The following is a 21,946-nucleotide window of genomic DNA, read 5'->3' as shown; positions in this document are numbered from 1 at the left end:
GATGATGTGGATGATGATGATGATTATGATGGTGGTGTTGATGATGAGGATGGTGTTGATGAGGATGATGATGATGATGGTGATGAGGATGGTGTTGATGATGAGGATGATGATTATGATGGTGATGATGATGATGATGATGATGATGATGATGAAAATGCGTCTCTCAGCTGCTCCAGCAGAACTTTAACCGCGTGAAGAGGTGCATCATGGTCCTGCTTAGTTACGGGTCTTACATCAACAGCTGCTTCGAGTGGGAGTCTGCACAGAGGAGCATCGTCTCCTTCCTGGTGGGAAACACACCCATGTATACACACACACACATACACACACATACACACACACACACACACATACACACACATACACACACATACACACACATACACACACACACACACATACACACACATACACACACACACACACATACACACACATACACACACACACACACATACACACACATACACACACGTATACACACAAGAAGGAAGGAAGAACATGTGATTAATAACTTCATGTATTTAGATGTATTGGGATGTGATCCAGCATGACGGTGTGTACGTTCCCTGTCTGGTTGAGATGAATGGAGTAGAAAGCAGATATCACTGAGTACACTGTGTACTTGTACTTGCAGCTGTTCGTGGTGGTGGTGTGGAACTTCGAGCTCTACATGTTCCCTCTGGCTCTGCTGCTGCTGCTCGTCTGGAACTACTTCTTCTCCTCCGGCAGAGAATCCTCCGACACGGTGAGAAGCATATCAATAATCATATCAATAATGATGACATCATCATCGTTCTCGCCGTCTAATCGTCCGTCTCTCGCTGCAGTCGATGGAAGCCATGTTCGAATGGGAGGACGAGGAAGAGGACCGAGAGGAGAAGGTAGACGAAGCGTCCGTGGGTTAAAGGTCGTATTAAATGTGATGAAACTTCATGGTTTTATTTCCTCGCCTTCAGGAGTCGGAGCACAAGGGCTTCCTGGATAAACTGTACGCCATCCAGGATGTGTTCCTCAGTGTGCAGAGCGCTCTGGACGACGTGGCGTCGTACGGCGAGAGGATGAAGAAGTGAGTATAACGGAGAACGTACTAGAAAGAATGGAATAGAAGGTATGTATTCATCATGAAATGAAAAAGAGAAGAATCAGTGCAGCCGCAAAATTATTATAATATTTTAATGAAAATATTATAATAATATAATTATAATAATATAATAATGATAATAATAATATGTGACTGAGCAGATGCTTAACAAAACTTTTTTGCTGCATAAAATTATGAAAAAATTCAGTAGTAGTTTTCATAATCCTGGGTACAGACAGACAGACAGGCACACAGACAGACAGTCAGACAGGTAAAAAACACAAGGCGGTTTGGGTGTGGTATCACTGCAAACCACAAGGTGGCGGCATTGTAGGACATTTCTCTACCGTTGCCGCCCTTCGTCTGGGTGATTCCCCGATGCATCATGGGATGAGAGGTTTTGACCTGTCTGTCTGCTCTGCAGCAACGTGTTGACCTGTCTTTCTGTTCTGCAGCACCGTGAACTGGACCGTGCCTTTCCTCAGCTGGCTCGCCATCGCCACCTTGTGTTCAGCCACCGTTCTGCTCTACCTCGTTCCTCTGAGGTACCTGGTGCTGGTCTGGGGTGAGTCCTGGTTTCACACTCATCACACTCATCAAACTCATCACACTCAACACACTCATCACACTCAACACACTCATCACACTCATCACACTCAACACACCTCACCTGGATGTGTCTGCTCTCCTCCTCAGGTGTGAACAAGTTCACCAAGAAGCTGCGTGACCCGTACCTGATTGACAACAATGAGCTGCTGGACTTCCTGTCCAGAGTTCCCTCTGACGTCCAAGTGGTGGGTGGAGCCTCTTGATCCTAGGTCTTTATAGTCCTGCAGGGGTTCAGTATGTTAATCTGTTTGTGTGGGTGTGTGTGTGTGTGTGTGTTTACAGATGCATTACCGTGAGCTGAGGGTGGATCCCGGTCAAAGCCCCAGCAAACGTCGGAGGGCGAACCCGAGCTAACGAGCTAGCCGCCACTGCGTCGTGGTCTCCGCTGTAAACTCTGTAAACTACGTTATTTATATATATTTTCTGTATATTTTAATCTTTATGAAAACGTTGTAGCTGCTGAGTTGCTTGTTTTTGTTACCGTGGAAAGATTTATTTTCTAAAGGTTTGTATTTTTTATTTCTAAAAATGCACAGAATGACCCTGAACGTGTAATCATAATAATAATAATAATGCTAATATTAATATGATGAATGGATGCATGTATGGACCTGTTTTTATTTCTGCCAACGTTTTTGAGTGTTTTGAACATGTTGCATGTTTCTGCTGTAATCCCGTTCTTCCATGTATCACATTCACGTATTTATACTCACTCGGGACATATTACCTCGTATGAAACATGTCGATTACCGATGCTTCCTTTATTTGCTCATTTCAAAGTTTTCATTCTGGAAGCTACGGCGGCGTTTTAGAAAAAAACTCTGAGAAAAAACACTGAATTTACCAGATTAAAGTCACAAATTCATAAGAAAAAAATCACAAATGTGAAAGATTAAACTTGTGACTTTAATCTTGTTTTTAGTTTTTAATCTCTGAGAATCTTCTTTTTTTATTTTTTCTTATGTGTTTTTTTAAGTGTATTTGTTGTACCTTCAGTGACCCGGATATGCCGTTGTATGGAAGCAGCTGACACAAAAGCACCTTTTTACATTTTAACATGATTTCCTTTTTAAATGAGTTTACAGTTAAAGGGACATTCCACCTGTTTTCGGTCATAGAGTTTAGAAGCTCTGCTTTAAATCAGTTAATATTGACGCCATTTCTCCCGTTTATCACAGACCCAACAATCAGCAGGTTAATTAATAATCACGAGTTCATCATAAAAATAAGCTGCAGTTCAACAACCACAGCAGTCAAATCCTGCTTTTACATGAATGCTGAGTCATAATAACCAATCAATAATGCAATATATAATATTAGTCATATGGGACATTTTTATACTTTTAATACTTTAAGTACTTTTTTCTAATAATAACGTTTACTTACACTTGTACACAGGAAGTTTACTTGTGAGTATTTTGTTTACTATCAATAATATCACTTTACTGGTTCATATTTACCCAAAAGTATTCATACTTTTAAAATGAATTGAAGCAAATATAGCTGACATTAATGCCACTTCCGTATTTAATATTGGAAATAGATTCAGTTTATAAACATGTCCGTTTGTTTTTTTTTAACTATGATGTCAAAACATATAACAATGTGTTTTATATTCCACTTCGTTGCTTTGATTTGTTTTTATTCTGCATTTTAAACCTTCCATAAAAATTAACTATATATATATGAACATATTTTGTTTAATTAATTAATTTTTTTTACCTAATTCCCGGCTCCTCTGGTGGATTTCCAGCTTCGGTCGATGTTTCACATGTGGAAAGTTTTCCGGATCGACTTCCTGCATGTTTTTGCGTAAACCGTCGTGTTGCACGTGTCAAAGTGTTTTTTTGTGGGTTTTTTGCATGAATGAACATAAACTATGTGCAAAGAGCATTTCTGGATTCTGAATGTGTCGCTCGTCCAACTCATGTAAAGAGAGAAAGTTCTCCATCATCACTTCTGTGCACATGAATCTGTCCTCTCTTTCCTGTTGCATCATGGGTATGTGCTGCTGAATGTAAAGAAGTCAGACCATGTAGTGGTTGTCTGAGAAAATATATTTCTACACAGATCAAAGCGGCTCTGTTTGTTATTATTATACAACAGTGAAGTTTAGCGGTAGAGAGTTATTGTGAGAAAGTAGATATTGTGTATTTGTTTGTTGGTTCTGTTCAACGTCTTTAACTTCCTCAGATTTAATTCCTTTTTATGAAACAAAACACGGAACAGCAGCTTCCAAACCTCAACACGGTACGGAAGAGGATTAGGGCCATATGGGATTTTTTTTTATTTTTAATTTAGAACCAAAAATGTCTGTTTTACTTCTCTTTGGTCGAGCGGATTATTCTTGCAGGTGTTTGGAACTGCAGCTCCCATGATGCTTTGCTGCTGCGAGCAGGAAGTTTGAAGTGGGCACAGCGTCACTTAGCTGCAGTTACTTTTTTTTAAAACTGTATTAGTTTACATTTAGCCTGATAGTGTTTATTAAAAGTATCCCGGATGATCCACCACCGGCTCGTGCTCGCAGCGGACACGTGACCGGACGGACAGATTTCCCCCGGAGTCACGTGACACTGAAGGAAACTTAAAAACAAGAAGATTCTCGGTGAAGTTCTGCGGCGTCTCGTTCCTCTGATTTCTAACTGGATTTGTGGACGTTTGTTCGCGATGGAGCTCGGAGATAACGGCGTCCTCCGGACGAGTAAGTCCCCTTTAATTCACCGTAGTTTAAAAAGGTTTTCATTCATGTATTCATTTTTATATTTCTTATATTGACATGATTGTTGTCTGTTGATTTGGTGCTCGAGCTCGACTGTTTTTCTCATTGACAATTACTTTCTCAGCATTTTTCTAAATCATATTGTAGGCTATTTGTAATATTAGTCTGTTTTTCTTTTTTTAAACATGTTTTTCTGTTAAATTGATTGTCTGGTTTTATATTGTTATAGATATGGGGGGAAAAAATAAGAAAACCCGGAAGTACATTGACTAAAGGCCTGTCCTGTAACTGATGTTACGTTATATGAATATTGTCTGTAATAAGTCAGACGTTAAAATCTGTTTTCAGTGTTTTCGGTCCGCAGCTTGTGCAACTCAAGTTTGTCCAGCAGGGGGCCTCGTTTGATTGTTTAAAGATCAGCATATAGCCTAATTATATCATGTTATGTCCCTGCTGGAAGACAAATGTATTATCTCAGTAAACATAGTAAACGTGAGTTTATGTCTCAGTCTCTAGTTTCAAGTCTTCTTCAATCCAGCATGATGTTCATTTAGTACATTATGGTCAATTTAGAGTCCAACAGACCAGAAAGCAGGGATGCTTTAGAGGGCGGGGCTTACCTGCTGATTGACAGGTCGCTACCATTGCTAGTTAACTACTAAGATGACTTTAACACTTAGCCGTAAAGTTGAACCTTGATCATGAAGCTAACTTTGTCAGCAGCTTCACACCAGAATCCACATGGATCCAGATCCTGTAAGGGTGCTGGTTGACTGTGTTCATCAGATCCACCCGTCGCTCCTCCACAGTCCAAATATGGTCACTTCCTTCACTGGTTGCAAGAATTCCAAGATGGCGACAGCCAAAATGCAAAAATTCAAAATTCAAAATCGTAGTCCACAAACCTACGTCACCATGACGACGTTTGAACATGTCTGAACATAAACTAAACAATCACTTTGTGTCCAGTCAAACATACAGACCTGAAAAGATGATTGGAGGTGTTTGATGATATGAAAATGTAAACATTTTTATATTTATATATAATGTATATGATTGTAATAATAATTTATTTCCTATAATATATTTTTATTTATATAAATTAACATATATAAATGTAATAATGTATTTCTTATGATATATTATTTATAGTAATATATATATATATATATATATATATATATATATATATATTATTAAAAATATATTATTATTAAAATAAAAACATGTATATCTCATTTTAATGTGACTCCTCGTGCCAAATTAGATCCAGGAAACCTTTGGAAAATACTTTTAATGACGATTTATTTATGTATTATCTATGAAGAACTATGAAGACAAGTGCAGACATATTCTACTGGGTGTTATACAGGTTGTAGATTACTGCCGAGTGCGTGCGTCTGTGCGCGTGCGTGTGGGCAGGCCGGCCGGTTCGTGCGCACATGCTCAGTGAGGTTATTTGGGCGCACGGAGGCTTTAAGAGGCGGCGGCGGGACGCGGCAGAGAGACAGCGGGGAGGAGAGCGGAGCCTGAGCGGCCCCCAGCAGCTGCGTCTCCCGCTGATGAACCGTCACCGACCGGGACGCGGAGGAACCCGGAGGACCTGGAGGACCCGGCTCTGACCGAGCCGGAGCCGGGCGCTCCGCGGCTGAGGCGCATGTTGGTGCGCCACACGGGTCTGAACGCGCAGCCGGACTCCGGCGGGTCTCCCCGGCGCCCCATCATGGTGCTCGGCAAAGTCCGGCTGCTGGGGATCCACTTCGACAGCCTGAACCAGAACCACCTACCGGCGTTCTCCGGCGGGGACCCGGTCTCCGGCCGGGTGGTGGTGGAGGTCGCCGGCGACGTGCGCGTCAGGAGCCTGGACGTCACCGCGAGAGGGGTCGCCAAGGTCCGCTGGACCGAGTCCAGGAACACCGGGGCCAACACGGCGTACACCCAGAACTACACGGAGGAGGTGGAGTACCTGCACCACCACGACACGCTGATCGGCGAGGAGACAGGTGAGACCGGCAGCATCGGATTCAATCCAACTTTATTAGTCCGAACAAAGAACCTCCATCAGAGACGCTGGTGCTGATGCAACAGCTGATACAGCTGCTCTTCCTCCTCCTCCTCCTCCTCTTCTTCTTCTTCTTCTTCTTCTTCTTCTTCTTCTTCTTCTTCTTCTTCTTCTTCTTCTTCTTCTTCTTCATTAAATCACACTTAAATAAAATTCTGCATCTTCACATTTCTTCTTTTGTGGTGGAAACAGAAAAGTTGCAAATTTTGCTGCAAAAAAAAAAAGCTAAAAGAGAAACATGGAAGTACGTGTTGTGTGTGTTTTATGATTCTTATGTGTTTTATGAGTTTTATGCGTTTTTGTGAGTTTTATGTGTTTTATGAGTTTCGTGCGACGGAGGGGAATAACGTTGAACTGATGACATCCTGAAGCTCGAGGCAACTCCCTTTGTTAGAAGCAGTTTAAACCTGTTAGAAACTGCCAGAGGAGGGAGGACCTCCCTCCCCCTCCCTCCCCCTTCCCTCCCTCCCCCTTCCCTCTCTCTCTCTCTCTCTCTCCCTCCCTCCCTCTCCTTCCCTCTCTCTCTCTCTCCCTCTCTCTCTCTCCCTCTCCTTCCCTCTCTCTCTCTCTCCCTCTCTCTCTCTCCCTCTCCTTCCCTCTCTCTCTCTCTCCCTCTCCTTCCCTCTCTATCTCTCCCTCTCTCTCTCTCTCTCTCCCTCCCTCCCTCTCCTTCCCTCTCTCTCTCTCCGTCTCTCTCTCCCTCCCTCCCCCCTCCCTCTCCTTCCTCTCTCTCTCTCTCTCTCTCTCTCTCTCTCTCTCTCTCTCTCTCTGTCTCTCTGTCTCTCTCTCTGTCTCTCTCTCTCTCTCTCTCTCTCTCTCTCTCGTGTTTCTGTTTGTACTTGTAAAATTAACAATGTGGACAGTTAAAGCTGGTTCCAAGTACAGGACGTGTGTTCCTCCCAATAGAACCAGTGTGTTAGTCCCAGTAGAACCAGTGTTACTCCCAGTAGAACCAGTGTGTTGGTCCCAGTAGAACCAGTGTGTTAGTCCCAGTAGAACCAGTGTGTTAGTCCCAGTAGAACCAGTGTGTTAATCCCAGTAGAAACAGTGTGTTAGTCCCAGTAGAACCAGTGTGTTAGTCCCAGTAGAACCAGTGTGTTAATCCCAGTAGAACCAGTGTGTTAATCCCAGTAGAAACAGTGTGTTAGTCCCAGTAGAACCAGTGTGTTAGTCCCAGTAGAACCAGTGTGTTCCTCCCAGTAGAACCAGTGTGTGAGTCAGACTGTCAGCCGTCTGGATGTGAATGATTGTTTACTTCCTGTCGTGTTCAGATGGACGGATGTCAAAGGTCAACAAGCAGCACGTTTCTGAGAGGACGTGTGCCGTGCTGTTGTTTGTTTATGCGACCTACGTATTTGTTTATTTGTTCACGTGTTTATTTGTTTGCTGCAAACGGCTCTTGGCTTCCGTACATGCTGAATCTACGTTAAAGTGATTCTTACTCAACTTTCATGGATGAATGTATTACTTCCAAAGCTTTTGGTGGGGTCACATGGTCTTCCTCAGCAGAGGCAGCTGTATCTACGTTGTTCACTAAAGGGGAAGGTTGTTGTTTTTTACTGAAAGCTCCAGAACGTCTGCTAAAGGGATGTTTGTATCAGCTGTTTCTACCTGTTGGTGTAGGACAGCCTTCCTCCTCCTCCTCCTCCTCCTTCTCGCGTGCAACACACCACATGGTTGTACTAATGTGGGCAGGGGCTTGTCTTGGCTGCACCAATCAGAGCCCGGCCTCTAACCCTCTCCTCCAATCAGGAGGCAAGTTGTGATGCGTGAGTTGGAGTTTCCAGCTGAAGGAAGCTGCTCAGTCTGGTTCTTACCGGTCTGCTCCTGCTAGCTGTGTTCGCCGGCGGCCTGACGTGGAACACACACACACACACACACACACACACACAGACATACACACACATACAGACACACACACACACACACACCCACACACACACCCACACACACACTCGCACACACCCACACACACACACAGACACACACACACACTCACACACAGACACACACACTCACTCACACTCACACACAGACACACGCTCACACACACACACACACACACACACACACACACAGACACACGCTCACACACACACACACACACACACACAGACACACACACATACAGACACACACACACGCACACACACCCACACACTCGCACACACCCACACACACTCACACACACACTCACTCACACACACACACACACTGTTGGTGACGCTCTTCCTGCAGACATACAGAGAGTGTGTGGCGGCGCTGAGCTGGCAGGAAGTTTAAATGTGGGAAACAAACAATAACAGAAGAAATGAGGAAGTGAAGAGGTCACCTCGGTTCTCCGCTGGGCGGGTCTATGTTTCTGTGTTTCTATAGTTCTATGTTTCTATAGTTCTATGTTTATCTGTTTTTATGTTTCTGTGGTTCTATGTTTCTCTGGTTCTGTGTTTCTATCGTTCTTTGTGTCTATAGTTCTGTTTCAGTGTTTCTGTTTCTATGTTTCTATAGTTCTTTGTTTCTGTGTTTCTCGTTCTATGTTTCTATGTTTCTATAGTTCTTTGTTTCGGTGTTTCTCTTTCTATGTTTCTATGTTTCTATAGTTCTTTGTTTCTGTGTTTCAGCGTTTCTGTTTTTATGTTTCTATAGTTCTGTGTTTCTATAGTTCTATGTTTTGTATGTTTTACTTGTATTGTAACAGAGTACTTTTACAGTGTGGTATTAGTACTTTTATTGTAACAGATAACTATTACAGTGTGGTATTTAGTACTTTACTTAAAAATGAAACCAGGAAATCTTCAGGGACTGAAGATGATCAATAATAATAATAATAATGAATAATTGATGAGAATATTGTGGTTTGTTTCAGACGAGGACGGTCCGGAGGAAGGTCTGAGCGTTCTCCACGCTGGCGTCCACGAGTTCGCCTTCAGCTTCAACCTGCCTCAGATGTGAGTACTGATGAAGTACTACATCATGTACTTTTACTTTTCTTCTCGTATACATGCTTAAAGTGATGTCAAGCTTTCATTAGCATCGCCGTTTGATGTTTTTCTGTAATGTCTCCTAAAGTTGAATGATAATTGATAATAATAATCACGATACATAATAATGCAAAAATAGTGTAGAAGTTATAATAAGATGTATATAAAAATGACAACAATAACAATAATAAAGGTGACGTTGCTAACCGCTAACCACTAGCCCCCTCCCTCCTCAGGGCCCTGGCCACGTCCTTCGAGGGGAAGCATGGCAGCGTGAGGTACTGGGTGAAGGCGGAGCTTCACCGTCCGTGGCTGCTGCCGGTCAGAGCCAAGAAAGAGTTCATCGTGTTCGAGCACATCGACATCAACACACCACTGCTGCTGGTAGGAGACAGCGCCACCTGCTGGTCCTGAACCAGGACTAACCACTTTGGGGGGTCGCCAGCATTCGCTTTCTAGCTGAGCGTCGGAAGAGAAGTTAAAGACATAGCTCGAGCCAGTTAGCTTCATCTGTTAGCTTCATCAGTTAGCTTCGTCAGTTAGCTTCATCTGTCAGCTTCATCAATTAGCTTCGTCAGTTAGCTTCGTCAATTAGTTTCGTCAGCTCACTTTATTTATTTATCATGTTTAAAAACAACATGAGTCAGCTAGCCTGGATATACTATACTTGCTTCTTATACATGTATACAAATATATAACATATGTAACACTATTTTTTATTAACAGCAATACAAATCAAAAGAAAATGCAATTACAGCAAAATATTAATCAAATGACATGTAACATTTATTTGTGAATTTTAGACAGAGCCAGGCTAGCCGTTTCCAGTCGTTATGCTAAGCTAAGCTAGGCTAAACAGCTGTAGCTTCACGTTAACACACAGTCCTGTGTGGTGTCGATCTTCTTGTCTCACTCTCGGCAAGACAGCGAACAAGCTCGCGTCTCACAATGTTCCTTGTGAAGCCGGAAATGTCACCGAGGTGTTAACACCGGCGGTCGTGTGCTTCAGGCTCCTCAGGCCGGTACGAAGGAGAAGACGCTATGCTGCTGGTTCTGTGCTTCAGGTCCAATCTCCCTCAGTGCCAAGATCGAGCGAAGGGGCTACACGCCAGGTAAGCCACGCCCCCTTCCACGTCCTCCAGCTCTGCTTCTTCTTCTTCTGCTTCATCCTTTAAGATTTCACTCACTGCACTTCTCTCTCTCAGTCCGACAGACTGATCTCTTCTCCCTTCTCTCCAAGGCGAGTCGATCCAAATCTTCGCCGAGGTGGAGAACTGTTCGTCCCGGGTCGTGGTGCCCAAGGCCGCCCTGTACCAGACCCAGACCTTCTTCGCCAAGGGCAAAGGCAAGCAGATCCAGCAGCTGGTGTCCAATCTGAGAGGGGACCCTCTGGCCCAGGGCAAGACCCAGAGCTGGGAGGGCAAGCTGCTGAAGATCCCCCCGGTGTCCCCATCCATCCTGGACTGTCCCATCATCAGGGTGGAGTACGCCCTCGTGGTGAGTCCACGGGACTGGACCAGGTCTGGACCAGGTCTGGACTGGTCTGGACGGGTCTGGACCAGGTCAGAACCATAGTGTGCAGAATGACCCGGAGTGTTCAGATTAATCAATTACAAGTTACAAAATTATACTTGAGCACGGAAGTATTTTAGTGTCAAAAGTATGCACTATTTAAAATTATTATTTATTATTATTATTAGTTCAAATCAATTAATCTACTGGCTAAACAGAAACACCTTTCTTTATATTAATGAATAATCCAGAAGTAACTGAAGAAAAAATACTCAAACCTCAATGTGAATTACTAACTAATAGCACAAGAAAAACTACCAAATAGAGTCTAAATAATAATGAAATGAAATTTAAAAGATAAAAAAGTAACACAATAAAATAACAACACTAAAGTGTAAATAACCTAATAATAAAATGTCAATAACTCTCTAAATTGTTAAGTAACTTACTAAAAACTACTAATAACTATTACTACTAATAGCACAATGGAAACTACTAATACTTTTCTCATAACACTAAAAACCTGTAAATACCCGTATAACCTCATACAAGAATATAATAATAGTGATTATTATAAAAATGATTATTATTGGATGGTTCAGGAAGCTGCTGTTAAGTGTTTTTCACTTCTCACACTCGGGTGTGATGGTTATTTAATATAATATGATTATAATGATATAAAGTAGGTCATGTGTGCATGAAAACACCAGCTGATACGATCTGGTCTAACTGGATCCGGACTGACTAGTTCCTGCCCGTCTCTCTGCAGGTCTACGTCGACGTCCCCGGCGGTTTGAATCTGTCCCTGTCGTTGCCGTTGGTGATCGGGACCATCCCGCTGCACGTTTGCACCCCCCGAACCTCAAGCATCAGCAGCACCTGCAGCGCTCTGAGCTGGCTCGGCCTATCAGAGAGGCCGGAAGGTAGGACCGCCAGATGCCAAGTCCTGAGGACACGTTGTCCCCCCAAAAAAACTCAATCTCTGACACGCCTTTATTTACTGCAGCGCCGCCAAGTTACAGCGATCTGGAGATATCGGAGTCTCACAGGCGGGACTGTCTGCATGGCTGTGATAGGTCTGAGGGGGAGGGGCCGGACCGGGAGGACCGGGAGGACCGGGGGGACCGGGGGGACCAGGGGGACCAGGGGGACCAGGGGTCTCTGCTGACCTACATCACAGAGTTCAGATATCTGCCCCCACCACTCTACTCTGAGGTACACACACACACACACACACACACACACACACACAGACTGTCATTAAAACACTGTCACACTGTGTTTACAAAATATCCAGTTAAGATGCAGTAAAAGAGTTTACACAATATAAAACATCAACATGGTGTACAAAACATATTAAACATACTTTTAATGATGCAGTTAAAGAGTATAAAAGTATCCAGTTAGATGTAAATAACCTTTAAACTTAAAACTTAAAACAACACGTATATAAAATGTGCAGTTTGGATGCAGTTAGAGTTCATACCTAACAAACGAGTATTAAAATTCTATCTAGTATCAAACTTATTGATCTTGAAGTGTCTTTGTTTATTGTTTTTTACTCTCTGAAGGTTGTATTTCTTGTGGACTTTCCTTCAGACTGAGCCACGCTAGCTGTTACCACCCGTTCCCAGTCTTTGTGCTAAGCTAAGCTAACTGGCATGTGATCGTACCTCTGACTTCGAGACCTTTGACTAGTTTTTAGCTGTTGTCAGCTAAACTTACATGTTTATAATGTATATTGTATTTTTTTTCTTCAAATGTATTATTATTATTATTATTATTATTATTAATATTTCTGTCATTCCTCTGTTATTATGTGGTGATTGTGTTTTATGTTGGGACCCCATCGAAAATCAGATGATACATCTAGAGGGATCTGATTGGATGAGGGGCTTTAAAATGCTTCCAAAAGTATCAGCAGCCTGTAACCATGACGCCCTGTCTCTATGCCCCTCCCCCCTCTTAGGTAGATCCTTACCCCGACCCCGTGGAGGTCTGCGGGGCCGCGGAGGTCCGGAGGCCCGACACGTGTCCATCCCGCTGAGGCGAGCCTCCGTGAGCTCAGAGGGCATCTGAACAGACAGGATGCCACCGCCGCCCTCAACCACCTGCGGCCCCTCGGCCCCTCCGGCGCCCCGCGGCCCCTCCACCTCGGCTTCTCACCAGATTATATGTCACGATAAATGTGGCGGGAGAGTCAGCTGAGACAGGATTGGGTGACCGTTGACCTTATGGACGAGGGATTTGGCGCCATGCTGGATCCTCTCTCTCTGACGCCACTTGACGGCTCTGACTCCGCCCACCGCCGCCTCCTCCAGGGATTTTGCACAAACCGTACTTCCTGTTTCTCTATTGGTGGTTTTGTATCTCGCAAACTAAATGCTACAGCCGACTCTCCACAGGTGTAAAACCCCACAATGTCTCTTTAATCTAAACGGCACATTTGAAGAGGACGAAGCAACAGTTTGAGCTCCTGCAGGCGTTGCCGTCGGCAACCAGATGTCAGCTGGAAAAACGGAGACTAGCGATGATTATATGTGGGAAAGTGTCACGTTAACAAACAACCTCGAGCACTTAAATTAAAGCTCCGATTATGTGTGAATGAGTGTGAGTGTGATTGTGTGTGATTGTGTGTGATTGTGTGTGATTGTGTGTGAGTGTGTGTGTGTGTGTGTGTCTGTGAGTGTTGGTTTAAATGACCAGGTGTGGACCCGGACCGGGTCTCAGAGAAAAACTCCGACCAACCAGATCAAAACACCACAAGTCGCCTGTCGGTTTCTGCTCTCAACTAAAGCTTCTCTGGGTGTAGATTTCTTTTTATTAGGGCCTGAGCGCCGACAACGTCGGGCTGCGAAGCCCTATTGTTATTATTATTTTGTTTTTAAACACAGATGTTTTTAAGCTTAAAAAAGATATAATGTTTACAGATAAATATATCAAATTAAGAATGTTGTTAAAACATGAATTCTTCCACCTAAAACAAAGTGCAATATATTTTTGTATTTGTGATTTTTTTTTTTGCACTAGTTTTTCATATATTCTCTATTGCTGTTTATTCCATTTCTGTGCATTATAAATATGTATTATTGTCATGATCAACTTTTGATAAAGAATAAAAAGTTTATTTTATAAAGTAATGAGACGGTTGATGTTTGTTTTCTTTATTAATATACTGACACTTTCTGCTGATGTAATCATCTGTTGTCTGTCAAAAACAAATAAGGGGAAAATGCTCCCCTTTTAACTGCAGAACCTCAGTGAGAATCTAAATGTTTTTAGATTTCTTCAGTGTCTCGCTGATCCAGTGTCGGTTCCGTTTACATGCATGAGTTCACTGCTAACAGGAGCTGCTAACGGCTAATTCGGCTCACTTTGAATGGAACACGTAACATTTAAACAAATGAAGAAATTGTTACACATTTCCAGTTCACTGTGTCGGACTTGGTTCATCCCTCCTGGTCCACGCACTCCAGCATGTGATTGGCTGTAGCAGCTGTTTCCTTCATCCTCTGAATGCTGCAGATGCAACACACCAGATGTGAGACAGCTCACGTGAGCCCATGACCTAATTCCTCGCTGCAGACAGACAAGCGGCGTGGTGGGTGAAAACAAAAAACAAACCCGTTTGAGTGAGGCTGTTTCATAACTTACAGTACGCTGGTAAATAGCGCTCAGAGAAACGTGTTGCTGGTGGATGTTGATATTTTGCATAGTTTGTCTTCCATAATATAAAAAAATACACATTCAGATGTTTGGTTTTCTACTTTAGTCTGTTTGTGTTTGAAGATTTCTCCTTAAGTCAACAGTTAGGTTCCCACAAGATGATCCCTCGTTTGCATGTTTAAACATAATATTTCAACCTGTAATACAAAATAAATAATGGTTTTAAATTAAGAAATGAACTGGGAAGTTTCATGCTGATATCTATCAGTTCATATATCATTTTAAGGCTGTTTACTTTTATTACTTTTTCAGAGATCTCCACTTCAGCAGCACAAACATCCGCCAGACTTTCCACCTTCATTGCCGTCTCTAATCTGAAGGTTTTTACAGATGAGTTTATGATGAAGATGATTAATGTAACATTTTATTTACAAAAACATGGGTGTTTTAACTGCTGTTTATGGATTGAAACAGAGAAATCTAAAATCCCAAAAGCTCCGTAGCTTTAACGGCAACTTTCATGAGGATGTTTTTGATATAGAATCGGTCCTGACTTTTTAACATTTTAACACGCATACCTTGAATTTGAACTTCTAATACAACATTATTTTGAAACATCACGTGTCCTCACATTATTGGTGTAATAAATCCAGCAGCCATGTGTGTGTTTGTGTGTGTTTACAGGTTAAACAGCGGTTTGTTGTGCGACGAGTGACAGGAATCTTTGGGAACAACTCAGCACTTTTACGATCGCTGGAGATAAAAAAAAAAACTTGTCTGTGTTTCGGTTTTGTCCAGAACGTCCTTGACAACAACAGCGGAACCAAAGAGTGGAACATCTTCCTTTCTCTCGTATTACGAGCGATGTCACCGCATGTGTAAAACAAGAGACATTTGAGCACAAAATGAAGATAATTGTTTTAATTATGTATTCATTGAATTAAAAATCTATATAAAACTTAACTTGATAAACACCAATGCTATTAATTGTTCTATTCTATTTAATTTTTTTATCATAAAGGAATTATACATGTAACAAGGAACCTTCAGCCGCCATTTTTTCTATTCATCCCGACAACAAAGCACTTGAACGTGACATTCTCCTTATTCCGACTTCAGAAGCGGGAAAGAACGATCTTCTGACTAGTCCGTGAAGGCAGCATCAATTCCTTCACGTTTGTTTAACGTGCTCTTTACAAGGTTAGTCGTAGGCGCGTGACTAGCCTCGTCCAATCAGATGACTGACTTTATAAACGGTACATTCAGCGCGTGCTCGCTTTTGCCGCCACTCGGTCTGGCTGTCGGGTTTCTGGCGGTTGGGATAATCCCGGAAACCGCAGCTCAGCGGGGTTCTCGAGTTTTTGGACCGTGGACCGAGACCGGCTGTGTCCGAAATCATTCCCTACTCCCTACTCCCTATATAGGGTAGTTCTATGGAGGGCACGTGGACTCAAAGGCAAAATGAAAAAACACTTTCGGACACTACTCGGGGGATTTCTTTCGGCGCCGTTGATGACGTTGTTCCTGACGCATAATTAATAGGCCTACGTGTCAGATTCCGCCAACGGCTCTTAAGTCTCACGCAGAGAAATTACCAGGATAATTATTTTTTAATACATATTCGTTGCGAAAATTTACAAAACCAAAAGAACGAGTCCTCCAGCAATAAGGGGATTCTGTGGCCGTCTCATTTCTTGAGAAAAAAATCATTTTCAATAATGAGACGATCACTACATCGTCCTCACTGCTATTTTTATTTTCAACGATCCCGATCCCGATCTTTATAGTGTTCAGACTGTCATACGGCGCTTTGGTTTGAGTGACGGTTTTTGACGGACGAAGACCCCGCCGCCGCCTCTCGTCGGCCACTGCAGCTTATCGCCGGCCGGCCAGCCGCCACGGCCACCGCCGCCTGTCGCCGGCCACCAGTGGCGGCGCCAGGGAGGGGCTTGGTTGGGCTATAGCCCCATCAAGAATTGTGTCAGCCCTACCGTTAGCCCTACCATAAAACCACCAAGAAAAAAACAACAACAAAATAACCAAGAAAAGTGCAGAGTTCAACAGCACCACCACGTCACGTCATAACGGCATTCAGGCAGCTGCGATGACAACTGTCACTGATCTGGGTTCATTAACAGACTGTACTGTCCGTACGTCCACGTCACTCATGTGAGCCCGCTTTTAGTGTATGCTCGACACAGAGACAGCAGGCTACTAGTTTGTAAGCTACCTGGCTCTAGCAGTTCGCGTTAGCGGCTTATAGTCACTCACGTTAAGTTAACGTTAAAAAAAAGTCGTACTATAGCACGTCGAAAATTCACGAAAAAGTCAGTCAGGATATATTCATAAAAAAATATTTAAAATTGTTAAAAAGGCATAAAAATCGCTCATCTCGCTTGACGCGCCTAGTCTCAGTGTAGTGAGTCCAAAACAGCCATAAAAAGCCATGGTCATTTTTTTCAGGGAAAAAAAAGTCATACTATAGCATGTCGGAAAAAAAGTGAAAAATCGACAAAATTCATAAAATGTTGTAAAAATGATGTAAAAGTCCTAACATATGCTTCTATATCGCGTGTCAATCAAAATCTGAGTGTAGTGAGTCCAAAACAGTCATAAAAAGGCTTATTCATGGCAGGCAGGCAGGTGGTTGAGTGGTTAGAGTGCATGCCATTTACCCATGTCTGCATATATGCAGCAGCCTCAGGTTCGAATCCCGGCTGGAGATCCTTTGATACATGTCACATCCCCCTCTCTCTCCCATGTTTCCTCTCTATCCACCGCTAAATACAAAGGTGTCTATGCAAGAAAATAATCTTTAAAAATAATAGCCTTGATCATATTGTTAAAAAAAGGTCATGCCGAAAATTCACGAAAAAGTCAGTCAGAATATATTCATAAAAAAATATTTAAAATTGTTAAAAAGGCATAAAAATCGCTCATATCGCTTGATGCACCAAGTCTCAGTGTAGTGAGTCCAAAACAGCCATAAAAAGCCATGGTCAATTTTTTCAGGGAAAAAAAAAGTCATACTATAGCATGTCGGGAAAAAAGTGAAAAATCGACAAAATTCATAAAATGTTGTAAAAATGATGTAAAAGTCCTAACATACCGGTATGCTTCTATATCGCGTGTCAACGCCGGCGTCTAAAGCTAAGTAGCCGCTGACGTTCCGCTTGTGCTAACGTGAATGCTACCGTATATAGCTTGTTTATCCTACAGCTGCTAGCTCGTTTATGCTACCGCTGCTAGCTCGTTTATGCTAGCACGGCGGGATGGCTGCTGGTGAATTTCTATGTCCGGGTTCGCTGCTGTGAGTCTGGCTGCTGTTCCGGTTCCACTCGCGATGATCGGGATTTCTTGTTTTTTTTTCCGGTTCTGTGCGGATGTATGCGGGTTGCTGGGCTTTCAGGCTCCGATTATTAGTTAGTTAGTTTAAATAATGTATTACCATTGTTTTTATTGAGCTATTGAATTAATGAGCTTATTTGTTGTGTTGTTGTCTCAGTGTTATAACGTGGGTGTAATGGTTCCGGTCCGAAGACTGGTTTCTGGTCTAGAACACGGAAGTATGTCTGTCTGTATGTATGTGTGTGTGTGTGTGTGTGTGTGTGTGTGTGTGTATATATATATATATATATTATTCAATTTAATAATAAACTTTGTTTAACAACTTCACATTTACAGCAAATCAGAAACTTGAGTTGGCTTTTGACAATATATTAGAAACAAAAAAATAATAATCTGGGGATAAATACATTCCAGTATAACAAAATATAATATAAAATATTAATCTTCTGTAAATAAATGAAAGAGTTCGAGAGTTTTAATACTTTTTTAGAGTCCATAAATTTGAGAGATTTTAGATAATTCTGGAATTAAATTTGGAAAGTGATGAAGTTGGGGATAGTTTTTGTAACATCTGTAATAAACCAGTCGACATCATGACGTTCTGAAGAATGTTAGAATAAAGGTGGTAGAAACCTCAGTGATCTCATGATAACTTACTCTATAAAAGGGCATTTCCAGTATTTCAAGTCTCAGTGAAACGGAAGTTAGAGAAGGGCCTTCCTGATTGGCTGATTCTGGACTGTGGACTAAGATGTGTTTCCTTCCCCGGGATAATGAACGTTTCCCACCCGTCACTGATTTGATTTGTGTCTTTTATTGCCTCCACATGTTGACCTTGTAATAAGCTACAAGCTCGTTGTGGTTTAGTTTCGGTCCATTAGCTCAATAATCTGATCACTGGTCAGTATACTCTTCTCTTGGTTTATGGTTGGTCATTATCTCGTTGCAGGAGCAGTCCCCTGGTTTCTCTACAGAGATGCATTCAGGCATAGAGTATATATGTATATATACGTATATGTACCTTGTATGGAGATGTTAGTGTCCTCTTGCTGTATCTTTTGACAGTAATATTTAGTTAGTATTACATTTAGTTACTCTGTATCCTGCTGCATGTCTGTGTCTGTGAAATGCAAACTATTTTTTCTTTGTGTACAGGGATATGAAATGTAAAATTTTCTCTTGACACTATACTAGCCATTATATTAGGCTTTTCAGGGCAGATACTGATTATAACTAATCTAGGAGACCCATAACTGATATTTGTTTGCAGTAAAAAAAAAAGTGTATAAAGGCACCATAATATAGAAAATAACAAAACTTTAATGAAATTCCTTAAAGTGTTTAATTTACAGAAGCTTTCAACGTGACCTGAACATAAAAAAGTGCATCAGCAGCTTTATTATGAAGATGAACAAATAAATCGTTTCTGTGAAGTTTTAGAAAGTTAGAATAAAGAGCAGAGTCGTGCCTGCAGCTGCATCAGAGCCAAGCATTTTAAAATGGAATTATTTTATACGCAAATCGGCTGATATAAAATATCAACGCCAAATATGGTCACTTCCTTAACTGGTTGCAAAAAAATCCAAGATGGAGACGACCTAAAATGCAGAACTCGAGGCTTCAAATCTGTAGACCACAAACCAACGGGTGACGTCACCATGACGACGTCCACTTCCTACATAGTCTGTGGTATTTTCACTCTTATACTTCAGTTATATGACAAACTGAGACTTTCTTGATGTGTAAAATGATCTTTGAAGTTGACAAACGTGTGATTCACGGTACAATTCAAAACATTCGTCTTGCCTTGAAGCATATGTAGTTTTTTCTGAGATAAGCTTGCGTCGGAAGGGCGGGACTTGGTATTTTTATTAGTCTGACTTCTTCTTCCACCAGCGTTCGTGCATGTGGAAGTAAGCAGACCAGAGTCCCATCATCATCATCATCATCACCTCAGTTTAAACTTCCTAAGATCCCCGCGACTCCGGAGCTTCACCTTGACTCTTCGGTTGAACACTCTGACATACCGGGAACAAAAACCTCCCACACACACACACACACACACACACACACACACACACACACACACACACACACACACACACACACACACACACACACACACACACGCAGTCACATGAACAATGTTTTGGCTTCTAAACCGTACAGGCTGCGTCCATCCAGCTGATAAACAGAAACTGGTTTGAACTGGATGCAGGAAGGCAGGCGGAGAGAGAGAGAGTTTGTGTTTCTGTGTGTATGTGTGTGAGTGCACACACACACACACACTTACAGACTGATAGCATCACATTTTCTAAAAGGCTCCCTCATGTTGCCGTGAAAGACGACTCTTTGTTTTGTTTTGTTTTTCACCGCCAACTGTGAAAGGTGTCGTTTCTTTGTGTTGGATTACTGAGAGACACTCGATCCTCCCGACGGTCTTTGAACGCCACAGACGCTACACAACCATGACATATGTGAAAATATAGCCGACGTGTGTGCGTGTGTATATATATAGAAATATATTAAGTTTGCATATCAGTTGGATGAGTTTGCATGTTGTTTAAGTTGCATCAGACAAACGCACACATGCAAGGTAGACTGCAGGCATCTGGGCCCGGGGCCAGTTCACAGTGTCCTCGACGACTCCTAAACACAGCTCAGGTTTGTGCAGATCAGCCGTTTTACCCCCCCAGCCCTAAAAACCCCCCGCCCCTAAAAACCCCCCGCCCCTAAAAAACATGCTTCATTTTGTTGATCAAATGGCTAAAACATGGTCGTGCACACAAACACAGATACTTTTTTAAGTTGTTGTGCACGCTTGTCTGGTTTTTTTTATTCCGTCTTGATTTGGCTGTTTAAAAAAAAACCTGTGGAAACCTTCGCCCTTTATGTTGGCATCCCGGTCATGTGCACGCGCCCGGCCAACGATCTATGGACCTAAAAATACACACAAGCTGTCTGCGTTTCTGTGGAAGCAGCTCTCCGTACTATACTTACAGTACATCTACTCAAGATCTGTGTAGTACAAACCTGAAGTTTTTAATTACTCCTCTACATCTCAGATACTCTACTTTTTACTTTAATATGACCATTACGTTACTTTACAAATTAAGATAAATGAAACTAAACTACCAATTCCAAAATAATAAATTAGTGAATTGGCAGAATGTAAAACCATTCGATGGTTCCAGCCTCATAAATAATATGAATAATGTTAATGTATTACGTTATAATGTTGAGGTTTTGGACTAAATAAACACTAACGATATCACACCATGATGACGTTTCTCACTATTTTTAATGGAGAAAATAATTAACAGATGAATCCATGATTCAACGAACAAACAATCATTTAATTATTAAATTAACTTCACGTTAATTATTCAAAATGAGCTCCAGCTCAACCAACAGCAGTTGGTTGAGCAGCCTGTTTGATGCTCCAAAATGTTAAAATTATCCAATATTTCGGATTAGAGATCAGAGAAAAGTCCAAACTATGAAATCAAGAGATTCAACAGCATGATATTGAATGAAACAGAGGTGACACTGGAGTTGGGTGGTCTGTGGCGCCCCCAGCAGTCAGTCATGTGGTAGTGCAACATGGCTGGAGTTTAGGTTTTAGTAATACTAACGAGCTGTAGCTGAGATTTGTAACCCTCATATAAAGTAACCATTTAGCTATATGTATTATTAATATAGAATGTCTTCTACATAATTAATTTTTGAAATTAAATTTGAACTGGATCTTTTTTAATGGCCTTTGTTTTTTTTATTACATACATATTACATGACTTTTTTTTTAAAGATTTCTTTATGACATTTCATGGCATTATATGCTTTGCCTTTTTAAATGTCTTACTCACCTTTTTTTATAACGTTATACTTTGACATATTGTACTATTACTTTTTAATGACACTACTGACTTAACGACATACTATACTGACTTTTTTGACATATA

At 41.9% G+C, this 21,946-nt stretch overlaps 2 protein-coding genes across 6 annotated transcripts in view; both read left to right on the top strand.

Moving 5' to 3' along the window:
• Positions 1-21,946, top strand: part of mctp1b (multiple C2 domains, transmembrane 1b) — a 113,093-nt gene that overhangs the window by 13,217 nt on the left and 77,930 nt on the right. For 3 of the 4 annotated variants that reach the window (XM_084034856.1, XM_084034857.1, XM_084034858.1), the window contains 7 exons: positions 171-290; positions 641-751; positions 834-887; positions 963-1,072; positions 1,543-1,652; positions 1,784-1,881; positions 1,979-3,734. In XM_084034856.1, the coding sequence (XP_083890982.1) occupies positions 171-290; positions 641-751; positions 834-887; positions 963-1,072; positions 1,543-1,652; positions 1,784-1,881; positions 1,979-2,050 (675 nt within the window). In that variant the 3' untranslated portion in view covers positions 2,051-3,734. Of the gene's footprint in view, positions 1-48; positions 291-640; positions 752-833; positions 888-962; positions 1,073-1,542; positions 1,653-1,783; positions 1,882-1,978; positions 3,735-21,946 lie in introns of those variants that run through there. The other variant, XM_084034859.1, reaches the window with a different exon arrangement.
• Positions 5,704-14,104, top strand: LOC311029638 (arrestin domain-containing protein 3-like). Of its 2 annotated transcripts, XR_014598900.1 has the most exons (9): positions 5,704-6,418; positions 9,344-9,425; positions 9,695-9,842; positions 10,468-10,570; positions 10,699-10,955; positions 11,740-11,893; positions 11,977-12,185; positions 12,940-13,624; positions 13,658-14,104. XR_014598900.1 is itself a non-coding variant. In XM_084034879.1 (8 exons), the coding sequence occupies exons 1-8, from the start codon at positions 6,073-6,075 to the stop codon at positions 13,015-13,017; spliced, it is 1,377 nt and encodes a 458-aa protein (XP_083891005.1). In that variant the 5' UTR covers positions 5,704-6,072; the 3' UTR covers positions 13,018-14,104. The 2 variants fall into 2 exon arrangements, 1 of the variants encoding a protein (XP_083891005.1); XM_084034879.1 differs by having other exon boundaries at positions 12,940-14,104.

This window comes from Eutrigla gurnardus, assembly GCF_963514095.1.
Source record: "Eutrigla gurnardus genome assembly, chromosome: 19".
NCBI lineage: Eukaryota > Metazoa > Chordata > Actinopteri > Perciformes > Triglidae > Eutrigla > Eutrigla gurnardus.
This window is presented reverse-complemented; position numbering and strand designations above follow the sequence as displayed.

What these genes read in the sequence shown, in the direction of transcription:
- LOC311029638 (XM_084034879.1), top strand. Translation starts at nt 6,073, where the DNA reads ATGTTGGTGCGCCACACGGGTCTGAACGCGCAGCCGGACTCCGGCGGG. An exon ending in GCTGATCGGCGAGGAGACAG is followed by an intron (nt 6,419 to 9,343) that starts GTGAGACCGGCA and finishes GGTTTGTTTCAG; the next exon opens with ACGAGGACGGTCCGGAGGAA. An exon ending in CCCCACCACTCTACTCTGAG is followed by an intron (nt 12,186 to 12,939) that starts GTACACACACAC and finishes CCCCCCTCTTAG; the next exon opens with GTAGATCCTTACCCCGACCC.